The sequence below is a fragment of the Loxodonta africana genome, chromosome 5 (genome assembly GCF_030014295.1).
Source record: "Loxodonta africana isolate mLoxAfr1 chromosome 5, mLoxAfr1.hap2, whole genome shotgun sequence".
Classification (NCBI taxonomy): Eukaryota; Metazoa; Chordata; class Mammalia; order Proboscidea; family Elephantidae; genus Loxodonta; species Loxodonta africana.
This window is the reverse complement of record NC_087346.1, coordinates 62589182-62601588: the sequence shown is the minus strand read 5'-3', so window position 1 is coordinate 62601588 and position 12407 is coordinate 62589182. Positions and strand designations below refer to the sequence as shown.

Sequence of the window (12407 nt, the reverse complement as noted above, 5' to 3'; positions counted from 1 at the left end):
CATCGATTGTGGCCAGGCACCAACTAGTTCTTCTGGTCTCAGGATGATGTAGGTCTCTGGTTCATGTGGCCCTTTCTGTCTCTTGGACTCTTAGTTGCCGTGTGGGCTTGGTGTTCTTCATTTTCCTTTGCTCCAGGTGGGTTGAGACCAATTGCTGCATCTTAGATGGCCGCTTGTTAGCATTTAAGACCCCAGACGCCACATTTCAAAGTGGGATGCAGAATGATTTCATAATAGAATTATTTTGCCAATTGACTTAGAAGTCCCCTCAAACCATGTTCCCCAGACCCCCACGCTTGCTCCGCTGACCTTTGAAGCATTCATTTTATCCCGGACACTTCTTTGCTTTTGGTCCAGTCCAATTGAGCTGACATTCCATGTATTGAGTGTTGTCTTTCCCTTCACCTAAAGCAGTTCTTATCTACTGATTAACCAATAAAAAACCCTCTCCCACCCTCCCTCCCTCCCCCCCTCGTAACCACAAAAGTATGTGTTCTTCTCAGGTTTACTATTTCTCAAGATCTTATAATAGTGGTCTTATACAATATTTGTCCTTTTGCCTCTGACTAATTTCGCTGAGCATAATGCCTTCCAGGTTCCTCCATGTTATGAGATGTTTCAGAGATTCGTCACTGTTCTTTATCGATGCGTAGTATTCCATTGTGTGAATATACCACAATTTATTTACCCATTCATCCGTTGATGGGCACCTTGGTTGCTTCCAACTTTTTGCCATTGTAAACAGAGCTGCAATAAACATGGGTGTGCATATATCTGTTTGTATGAAGGCTCTTGTATCTCTAGGGTATATTCCGAGGAGTGGGATTTCTGGGTTGTATGGTAGTTCTATTTCTAACTGTTTAAGATAACGCCAGATAGATTTCCAAAGCGGTTGTACCATTTTACATTCCCACCAGCAGTGTATGAGAGTTCCAATCTCTCCGCAGCCTCTCCAACATTTATTATTTTGTGTTTTTTGGATTAATGCCAGCCTTGCTGGTGTGAGATGGAATCTCATCGTAGTTTTAATTTGCATTTCTCTAATGGCTAATGATCGAGAGCATTTTCTCATGTATCTGTTGGCTGCGTGAATATCTTCTTTAGAGAAATGTGTGTTCATATCCTTTGCCCACTTCTTGATTGGGTTGTTTGTCTTTTTGTGGTTGAGTTTTGACAGAATCATGTAGATTTTAGAGATCAGGCGCTGGTCGGAGATGTCATAGCTGAAAATTCTTTCCCAATCTGTAGGTGGTCTTTTTACTCTTTTGGTGAAGTCTTTAGATGAGCATAGGTGTTTGATTTTTAGGAGCTCCCAGTTATCGGGTTTCTCTTCATCATTTTTGGTAATGATTTGTATTCTGTTTATACCTTGTATTAGGGCTCCTAGGGTTGTCCCAATTTTTTCTTCCATGATCTTTATCGTTTTAGTCTTTATGTTTAGGTCTTTGATCCACTTGGAGTTAGTTTTTGTGCATGGTGTGAGGTATGGGTCCTGTTTCATTTTTTTGCCAATGGATATCCAGTTATGCCAGCACCATTTGTTAAAAAGGCTATCTTTTCCCCAGTTAATTGACACTGGTCCTTTGTCAAATATCAGCTGCTCATACGTGGATGGATCTATGTCTGGGTTCTCAATTCTGTTCCATTGGTCTATGTGTCTGTTGTTGTACCAATACCAGGCTGTTTTGACTACTGTGGCTGTATAATAGGTTCTGAAGTCAGGTAAGGTGAGGCCTCCCACTTTCTTCTTCTTTTTCAGTAGTGCTTTGCTTATCCGGGGCTTCTTTCCCTTCCATATGAAATTGGTGATTTGTTTCTCTATCCCCTTAAAATATGACATTGGAATTTGGATCGGAAGTGCGTTAAATGTATAGATGGCTTTTGGTAGAATAGACATTTTTACTATGTTAAGTCTTCCTATCCATGAGCAAGGTATGTTTTTCCACTTAAGTATGTCCTTTTGAATTTCTTGTAGTAGAGCTTTGTAGTTTTCTTTGTATAGGTCTTTTACATCCTTGGTAAGATTTATTCCTAAGTATCTTATCTTCTTGGGGGCTACTGTGAATGGTATTGATTTGGTTATTTCCTCTTCGGTGTTCTTTTTGTTGATGTAGAGGAATCCAAGTGATTTTTGTATGTTTATTTTAGAACCTGAGACTCTGCCAAACTCTTCTATTAGTTTCAGTAGTTTTCTGGAGGATTCCTTAGGGTTTTCTGTGTATATAATCATGTCATCTGCAAATAGTGATAACTTTGCTTCTTCCTTGCCAATCCGGATACCTTTTATTTCTTTGTCTAGCCTAATTGCCCTGGCTAAGACTTCCAACACGGTGTTGAATAAGAGCGGTGATAAAGGGCATCCTTGTCTGGTTCCCGTTCTCAAGGGAAATGCTTTCAGGTTCTCTCCATTTAGAGTGATATTGGCTGTTGGCTTTGCATAGATGCCCTTTATTATGTTGAGGAATTTTCCTTCAATTCCTATTTTGGTAAGAGTTTTTATCATGAATGGGTGTTGGACTTTGTCAAATGCCTTTTCTGCATCAATTGATAAGATCATGTGGTTTTTGTCTTTTGTTTTATTTATGTGATGGATTACATTAATGGTTTTTCTGATATTAAACCAGCCTTGCATACCTGGTATAAATCCCACTTGATCAGGGTGAATTATTTTTTTGATATGTTGTTGGATTCTATTGGCTGGAATTTTGTTGAGGATTTTTGCATCAATGTTCATGAGGGATATAGGTCTATAATTTTCTTTTTTTGTAATGTCTTTACCTGGTTTTGGTATCAGGGAGATGGTGGCTTCATAGAATGAGTTGGGTAGTATTCCGTCATTTTCTATGCTTTGGAATACCTTTAGTAGTAGTGGTGTTAACTCTTCTCTGAAAGTTTGGTAGAACTCTGCAGTGAAGCCGTCCAGGCCAGGGCTTTTTTTGTTGGGAGTTTTTTGATTACCGTTTCAATCTCTTTTTTTGTTATGGGTCTATTTAGTTGTTCTACTTCTGAATGTGTTAGTTTAGGTAGGTAGTGTTTTTCCAGGAATTCATCCATTTCTTCTAGGTTTTCAAATTTGTTAGAGTACAATTTTTCATAATAATCTGAAATGATTCTTTTAATTTCATTTGGTTCTGTTGTGATGTGGTCCTTCTCATTTCTTATTCGGGTTATTTGTTTCCTTTCCTGTATTTCTTTAGTCAGTCTAGCCAATGGTTTATCAATTTTGTTAATTTTTTCAAAGAACCAGCTTTTGGCTTTGTGAATTCTTTCAATTGTTTTTCTGTTCTCTAATTCATTTAGTTCAGCTCTAATTTTTATTATTTATTTTCTTCTGGTGCCTGATGGATTCTTTTGTTGCTCAGTTTCTATTTGTTCAAGTTGTAGGGACAGTTCTCTGATTTTGGCTCTTTCTTCTTTTTGTATGTGTGCATTTATTGATATAAATTGGCCTCTGAGCACTGCTTTTGCTGTGTCCCAGAGGTTTTGATACGAAGTATTTTCATTCTCGTTGCTTTCTATGAATTTCCTTATTCCCTCCTTGATGTCTTCTATAACCCAGTCTTTTTTCAGGAGGGTATTGTTCATTTTCCAAGTATTTGATTTCTTTTCCCTAGTTTTTCTGTTATTGATCTCTAGTTTTATTGCCTTGTGGTCTGAGAAGATGCTTTGTAATATTTCGATGTTTTGGACTCTGCAAAGATTTGTTTTATGACCTAATATGTGGTCTATTCTAGAGAATGTTCCATGTGCGCTAGAAAAAAAAGTATATTTTGAGGCAGTTGGGTGGAGAGTTCTGCATAAGTCAATGAGGTCAAGTTGGTTGATTGTTGTAATTAGATCTTCCGTGTCTCTGTTGAGCTTCTTACTGGATGTCCTGTCCTTCTCCGAAAGTGGTGTGTTGAAGTCTCCTACTATAATTGTGGAGGTATCTATCTCGCTTTTCAATTCTGTTAAAATTTGATTTATGTATCTTGCAGCCCTGTCATTGGGTGCATAAATATTTAATATGGTTATGTCTTCCTGATCAATTGTCCCTTTTATCATTATATAGTGTCCTTCTTTATCCTTTGTGGTGGATTTAAGTCTAAAGTCTATTTTGTCAGAAATTAATATTGCTACTCCTCTTCTTTTTTGCTTATTGTTTGCTTGATATACTTTTTTCCATCCTTTGAGTTTTAGTTTGTTTGTGTCTCTAAGTCTAAGGTGTGTCTCTTGTAGGCAGCATATAGATGGATCGTGTTTCTTTATCCAGTCTGTGACTCTCTGTCTCTTTATTGGTGCATTTAGTCCATTTACATTCAGGGTAATTAGAGATAAATAAGTTTTTAGTGCTGTCATTTTGATGCCTTTTTATGTGTGTTGTTGACAATTTCATTTTTCCACATACTTTTTTGTGCTGAGGCGTTTTTCTTAGTAAATTGTGAGATCCTCATTTTCATAGTGCTTGACTTTATGTTAGTTGAGTCGTTACGTTTTTCTTGGTTTTTATCTTGAGTTATAGAGTTGTTATACCTTTTTGTGGTTACCTTATTATTTACCCCTATTTTTCTAAGTAAAAACCTAACTTGTATTGTTCTATATCGCCCTGTATCACTCTCCATATGGCAGTTCAATGCCTCCTGTATTTAGTCCCTCTTTTTGATTATTGTGATCTTTTACCTATTGACTTCCATGATTCCCTGTTATGTATATATATATATTTAAATTAATCTTAATTTGTTTGTTTTTGTGATTTCCCTATTTGAGTTGATATCAGGACGTTCTGTTTTGTGACCTTGTGTTGTGCTGATATCTGATATTATTGGTTTTCTGACCAAACAATATCCTTTAGTATTTCTTATAGCTTTGGTTCGGTTTTTGCAAATTCTCTAAACTTGTGTTTGTCTGTAAATATCTTAATTTCGCCTTCATATTTCAGAGAGAGTTTTGCTGGATATATGATCCTTGGCTGGCAGTTTTTCTCCTTCAGTGTTCTGTATATGTCGTCCCATTCCCTTCTTGCCTGCATGGTTTCTGCTGAGTAGTCAGAACATATTCTTATTGATTCTCCCTTGAAGGAAACCTTTCTTTTCTCCCTGGCTGCTTTTAAAATTTTCTGTTTATCTTTGGTTTTGGTGAGTTTGATGATAATATGTCTTGGTGTTTTTCTTTTTGGATCAATCTTAAATGGGGTTCGATGAGCATCTTGGATAGCTATCCTTTCGTCTTTCATGATGTCAGGGAAGTTTTCTGTCAGGCGTTCTTCAACTATTTTCTCTGTGTTTTCTGTCCCCCCTCCCTGTTCTGGGACTCCAATCATCCGCAGGTTATCCTTCTTGATAGAGTCCCACATAATTCTTAGGGTTTCTTCATTTTTTTTAATTCTTTTATCTGATTTTTTTTCAGCTATGTTGGTGTTGATTCCCTGGTCCTCCAGATGTCCCAGTCTGCACTCTAATTGCTCGAGTCTGCTCCTCTGACTTCCTAGTGTGTTGTCTAATTCTGTTATTTTATTGTTAATCTTTTGGATTTCTACATGTTGTCTCTCTATGGATTCTTGCAACTTATTAATTTTTCCACTATGTTCTTGAATAATCTTTTTGAGTTCTTCAACAGTTTTATCAGTGTGTTCCTTGGCTTTTTCTGCAGTTATCCTAATTTCATTTGTGATATCATTAAGCATTCTGTAAATTAGTTTTTTATATTCTGTATCTGATAATTCCAAGATTGTATCTTCATTTGGGAAAGATTTTGATTCTTTTGTTTGGGGCGTTGGAGAAGCTGTCACGGTCTGCTTCTTTAAGTGGTTTGATATGGACTGTTGTCTCCGAGCCATCACTGGGAAACTAGTTTTTCCAGAAAATCCGCTAAAAAAAAATGCAGTCAGATCCCTATCAGAGTTCTCCCTCTGGCTCAGGCTATTCAGATGTTAATGAAGCCGCCTGCGTCCAGTCCAAATCCCTGCGGGACGGTTCCCCGGCTCGGATGCTGCTCTTTCTGCTCCAAGATCAGTCACTGCCTCCCGGGGACTTCTCCTACCGGCTGCGTCCCACGCCGCCCGCGGAACCGGCTGGTCCCCCTCCCGGGGTTAGTTCAGGGGGGTGGGGCAGCTCTCTGTGCTTGTGCCATACCTGACTGGTACGCTGGCTCCAGGCTCTGGAAACAATCGCTGCTTCCCTGTATTAGTTCGTTCTCCGTCTCTAAATCTGTGTTTGTTGTTCAGGGTTCGTAGATTGTTATGTATGTGATCGATTCACTTGTTTTTCCGTGTCTTTGTTGTAAGAGGGATCCGAGGTAGCATCTGCCTAGTCTGCCATCTTGGCTCCGCCCAGTCCACTAGTTTTTGTTGTAAAACAAGTCGACTTTCTTTCCAGGAATACAAATGATTTGTTTCATTTTGTGTTGATTTTTATATAATATCAAAAGATATTCTAGACTAATTTTTGCATAGTATTATAAAATGATACAGAAATAGGTTCATTATCAATAAAATTTCTACATCTTTTTTCTGATTCAAAAAATTTACAATCCTGATATATGAAAGAAATGTTTAAAATTTACTTAAATTTTTGCCTTTTTTTCATTTTTTTGAATGAATTTATATATATATATTTTAATTATACTTTTTTTAAAAAAGCTGTGCACTTAGAGCAATTAGCATGTACTAACATACAAGCCAAAGTTAGCAGCAAATGATTTGGAAATTCTAGTAACTACATAAATCATAAAACCAAAATTCAAACCCGTTGCCATCAGTTGATTCCGATTCACAGCATCTCTATAGGACACAGTAGAACTGCCCCATCGATTTCCAAGGAGTGGCTGGTGGATTCAAACTGCTGACCTTTTGGTTAGCAGCCCAATGCTTAACCACTGAGCCACCAGGGTTCCCCATAAATCAAGGGTGATGATAAACTGATGACTCTGCTGAAACACTGAATGTTCTCAGATGCTGCTACAATAGGAATTTCATTCATCATGTTCCTACAAAATGTATCCTTTATCATGTATCCTGTGTGGTGGTTTTTGTTATGATTAACTTGGACTAAGTTTATATTATAATTTTCATAAGTAATTAATGTTATCAGTACTCTAACAAATTTGTGGGTTTTTAAGTTAGGTGAGACACAGGAAAGAGGAATCAAGGAGGGCCATGAAAAGTCAGTGAGTTTATTCTTCTCACAGCTCCCAGAGACCATGACACACAGCCACACAGGGGGTTTCACCCAGGTACAAGGTAACAAGAAGTTGGCAAAGTAGGAGAGGGCTTAAGTAGGACAAGCATGGTGGTGCTTGCTAAGTTTCTTGGGCTTCCTAGGATTAGGGATTTTGAATAATTCTGCAGGATCGGGAGGCCTAGGAACTGTTTCCTAGTTGTCTGGTACCTGGCCCTGGTCAATTAGGATGGGTACATAGTGAACCCAGAATGTGAGAACCTAATGAGGGGAGCGGTAGGAGAGTAGACTTCTCAGGAAGGGAAATGGACTGGCTTTCAGTCAGGACCTCAAAACTATGTCAAGATGGTATTTTAAGAAAATAGTATTGCAATCGGTTATTACAATTTACTATTATATATTGCTAAAAGGTATGGCTGTATTGCAACATTTTAATAATTGGTAGGCTTTATTGGTGCATACTTATCCTGAGAGGCACAAATAGTCAAGCATTCAGCTTTTAACCAAAAGGGTGGCAGTTTGAGTCCACCCAGAGGCACCTCAAAAGAATTGCCTGGTGGTCTACTTCCAAAAAATCATCCATTTGAAAACCTTATGGAGTACAATTCTACTCTGAGACACACGGGGTTACCATGAGTCATAATCGACTTGATGACAACTGGTTTTGGTTTGTTGGTACACACTAGCTAAATACATGCTTGGAGTTAGTCATGAGATATGTTGTTAGATAGCAGTGAGGAACAATAGCCTAGCTTGCAAGTGGAAAGTGAATACTATTTCTGAGATGTACAAATATCAGTAAGGACTGTAAGATTGTAAGTAGGCTCTAGATTTGATTGCAGTAAGGGTAGCACAAACATTCTTTATATGTTTCCAAGCTTAGCAGTGCCGCTTTAAGAATCCTGTGTCTAACAATAGAGAAAATGACAATATCTATAAAGAGTATCAAGAAAGCTATGAAAAGCGTCTTTTATCCCCATCACGCTTCACTTTCACTTTATAATGGCCACGTCTCTATGGAAAGGTAGGAGACTCAAGGTTTTCATTAGATAATATTTTAATAAATTACATCTTTAAAATATGCCTTTGTTGTCAACAGGCTTTTTTTTTTAATATGATTTCTGGATTGTAATTTTAATATGAAAATGATATTTCCTGCTTTATATCAATGAATTTACACATTAGATTTGGAAAATGTTGTCATATATTCTGAATCTGTGGTTCTTAACCAGGGCCATGCATCAAAATCACCAGTGGAGCTAAAAAAAAAAAAAAAAAAGTCCCCCTGCTCAATCCCCCGAAACAGATGGACTGTCTCAGAACCTTCAGATGGAGGAATGAAAGGACACAGGTTTTCAAACTTTACAGGTGCTTCTGATTATCAGCCCTGATGAAAAATCACTATTCGAAAGGAATGTTAAAAAAAAGAAAGAAAGAAAGAAAAATCATACTGTGTGTTCCAAGTTAATGGTAGGGGATGAAATTTGAATAGTAACCTTGTTTAAATACCACACAAGTATATAGTCTTTATTTTTTTCTATAATTATGCATTGCTTCCTAATAAAGTATCCTTGGCTTACTAAGTTAAGGAACTGCCTTTAAATGCTCCAGCTCTTTTGTTTTCTGTATAATCCAGCTCAAAAAGGTAAGCAATAAGAAAATGAATGGCAGACCATTTGTTCATTCTGTTAAACCCAGTTCTTCCATCTGCTGTTAATACTTATAAGCCTACATCCTGAACATTCACCCACTGCTAAAAGAAATAGGGAAGGTAGTGAGCTGGGAAGGAGTTAAGGAAAATTTATCTTGACACTTCACCCCAGTTCTTTGCAAACCTTAACGTTCATTAGAATCACCTAAAGGGCTTGTTGAAACAAAGATTGTTGCCTTCATCCCAGAGTTTCTGAAATTAGTAGATCTGGGGTGGGACCCTAGAAATTACATTTCTAAAAGTTCCCAGGTGATGCTGCTCCTGCTGGTTCAGGGAACCCAGTTTGAAAACCACTGCTTTACTCTCTAGTTACCCTCTTGGAAAGACTTGGACTTAAGGTGGCAGAACATTCTTTGTGACACCATCTGAGTAGGAACTTTGATAGAAAACTTACACAATGATTTAACATATATGTTTGTATAAATTAATTTGAATTTAGACTATAAGAACCATATCACTAGGACTTAGAAAATTAACACTTTTTCCCACCCCCACCTCCAAATAAGTAGACTTCTCCCCAAACTATAGATGGTTTTCTTCCAGCAAATAAACAAGCAATTACACAGGACTTTCCATAATTGAGTGGAGGGGAAAAAAATCAAAAGCAAAAAACTTGAGCATGAATGGGAATTCATTAATTTAGCTCAATGCCCCAAAGAAAAACAATGTAAAACTCAATCCAACAACAGATTAGTGCCAAATATTATACTTTCTATGGAGTAGAAATGTTTTAGTATTATCATCACAGCTACATATGCCTTAGGGAACATAATTAACTTGTGCCAGAGGTGTGAGGTTTCATTGGTACCTCATTGCACATGGCAAGAAGCACAGCCAGATGCCAAACACTTGTTTTCTCATGTCTAATATGCAGACTTTGACGAATAAATTTGTTCGTTAGAAGTCTGTAAATTATGAACATAAATTATGTAATGTGTTCAATATTTTTAATAAATCTTTCCACTAAATTATTTTCCCCACGAAAAAATTTTATTTCTGTTTAAAATATTGATTTATAAGCCATTCTTTAGCAAAGCAGATTTATTTCATAAGAATTTCTATTTTTTTTCTGAAATTTCACTCTCAATATAGTTTGATCCTCTTGTCCTATAATAGTTTTACTTTTAGTCCTTTTTGAGCAGCCTATAGACATTTAAATGGTACTATTAATTGAATGGAAACCCTGATGGCATAGTGGTTAAGAGCTACGACTACTAACCAAAAGGTTGGCAGTTGGAATCCACCAGGTGATCCTTGGAAACCCTGTGGGGCAGTTCTCCATCCTTTAGAGTCGCTATGAGTCAAAATTGACACAAAGGTAATTAATTGAACAGATTTTCTTTCAGCAAGAACCTGTAGTTTTTGCTTATTTCCAAGTAAACACCAGTTGCGAATTGCATTGTTAAACCAGCAGCTTCTGTGGCAGTCCACTTATAAAACTGCTATACTTTTCAATACAGCTGATTTTAAAGTCTCTTCAATTATGCAGGTGGTTTACATGAGCTAATTTACACCGCTTTCCCAAACTACCATTCATTTTCACCTAAAGGAGACCTAAATAATTTTATTTTTCCAGGCAGAATTAAAGTCCTGCACTTCCAGCTCCGGCATGGTGTCGCAGTGCCCTACCGGAGGGGGTGGAGTAGTTTACTCTGCAGCCATCACAGGCCATCGTGCTTCAGTACACGAGAAAATGAATGTCGGCCACGTTATTGCTCAGAACTGAAAAAAAAAAAAAAAAATGAGGCAGTCCCAATGCTTAACTCTTTCTCTTCTCTTTTCGTTTCTGTCTAGCCCAGGAACAGCAGCAACTGATACACAGCAACCAGGCTGAGAGTCATACAGCTGTTGGCAACAGGACAGTCACTCAGCAACAGCAGCAAGACTGTGGTGACCCAGGTCATGGATCGTAATTACTATCATCTCTAACCCAATTACTGCCAACACTATTTATTACAACTTCTGAACAAGAAATCTCTTGGCTGTTGAATGTTTGATGACAACACTTTGACATACCTCTCAAACCCTTTATGTGTTGGTGCTGGCTGAAAGGACCATTTATACTTACTGAAGCTCTGTGTGCAAATACAGAATGAAAATTAAAATGAAATCACAGGCTTCCAAAATAAAATCAAACTTCTGTTGTCTAAAGAGTGCAATCATGGAAGAACCTTGCCATGCAAGGAATGACTTGATCATATTCAAAGGTGCTAAGAAAGCCCCTTTTCATTTATTTGGTATGAGACCACTAAGGAGATAATGAACATTGACTGGGGAAAGGAATTGTGATTAAGAACCCACAAGACATTTGTGTTGATCCAAAGTGGCATGTCATATATTTTCTCATTTTTCTAATAATTAATGCTTTTTCATTTATCTTAAGCTCAATTTTAGTCTTTAAAACATAAGATTGGTTATGTTAAACACACCACTTTACTGTGTTGGTATAGCTCTAGTCATACAAAATCCCAAAACCCAGTGCCGTCCTAATAAGGCACTTGAATTGAGAAATGTGAAGGGGATTGCTTTAAGGACGCAAGTGGCAGCGCGTTGGAAATGAGCTCTTGGGTCTTTGTTTTTTTAATGGATTGAAATTGAGTTTCTTTATAAAATACTGTAAAATCCTCCTTGAATTATTGAATTGCATATGTAAGGGGATGGAGGGTACCATTCATACATAAAATAATTCAAACTAAGTTCTAAATCTGTATCTCTCATTAAAGAATGCATATGTAACTACATACATATATAGAAAGCTATGCATATTTAATGCTGGATCATTGGATTTGGAAGTGAAAATGAGCCATTAGCTGTGTAACCTCATGCAAGTTACTTAGATTTTTTGACCCTCAGTTTCTTCATCTGTTATGAGAGTAACATCAACTGCCTACTTTTTGAAAAAGAAAAATACTGTGAAAATGCTAGGCAAAGTTAAAACATTTTAGGAATCTAAGGTATTACAATACTTTCTACAAATTTCTACCCCTAAATACTCTCACAATGAAGTTCCATTTGCTAAGTGAATATAGTCTATACTTTCAAATACATTAGAGCACACATGGTTTATTTGAATTAGCTTAAAAACTACCATAAAATTTTAATGCTTTAAAAATATATTTTTAAAATGGTTCAAATTTTCTCTCATTCTACATGCAGCAGTGAGGCAAAAAATGACTGAGCAGATGAACCATCAGGCAATGAAACTGAATCTCCTGCAGAAGAAGATTGACAATGTTTCTTTGGCGGTGAATGATGTAAAGAACACGTACTCCTCCCTGGAAGAGAAAATCAGTGAAGATAAAAACAGAGAATTTCAATCTTTTCTAAAAGGTAAAAATAAAATAAATTATTCATTCAGTTAAGCCAAAAGGCAAATGACTCATTTTTCACACATGGCTTTGGGATCTTCAACTTTAGATCAGGTGGTATGGAAGCCTAAGCCATGTGTTTTTTAATAAACCCATTAAGGAATTTAAAAAATCACTCAATTTCCCAAATATTTTGATAGATCTAAATATGTTATGTTATATAGTTAAATATAG

General features: G+C 36.9%; 1 protein-coding gene across 1 annotated transcript in view; it reads left to right on the top strand.

The window, feature by feature from the left end:
* Positions 1–12407, top strand: part of MMRN1 (multimerin 1) — an 81248-nt gene that overhangs the window by 35611 nt on the left and 33230 nt on the right. Inside the window, exons 4-5 of the mRNA XM_003414080.4 lie at positions 10660–10764; positions 12022–12195. Coding sequence (XP_003414128.2) covers positions 10660–10764; positions 12022–12195 — 279 coding nt within the window. The remainder of the gene's footprint in view (positions 1–10659; positions 10765–12021; positions 12196–12407) is intronic.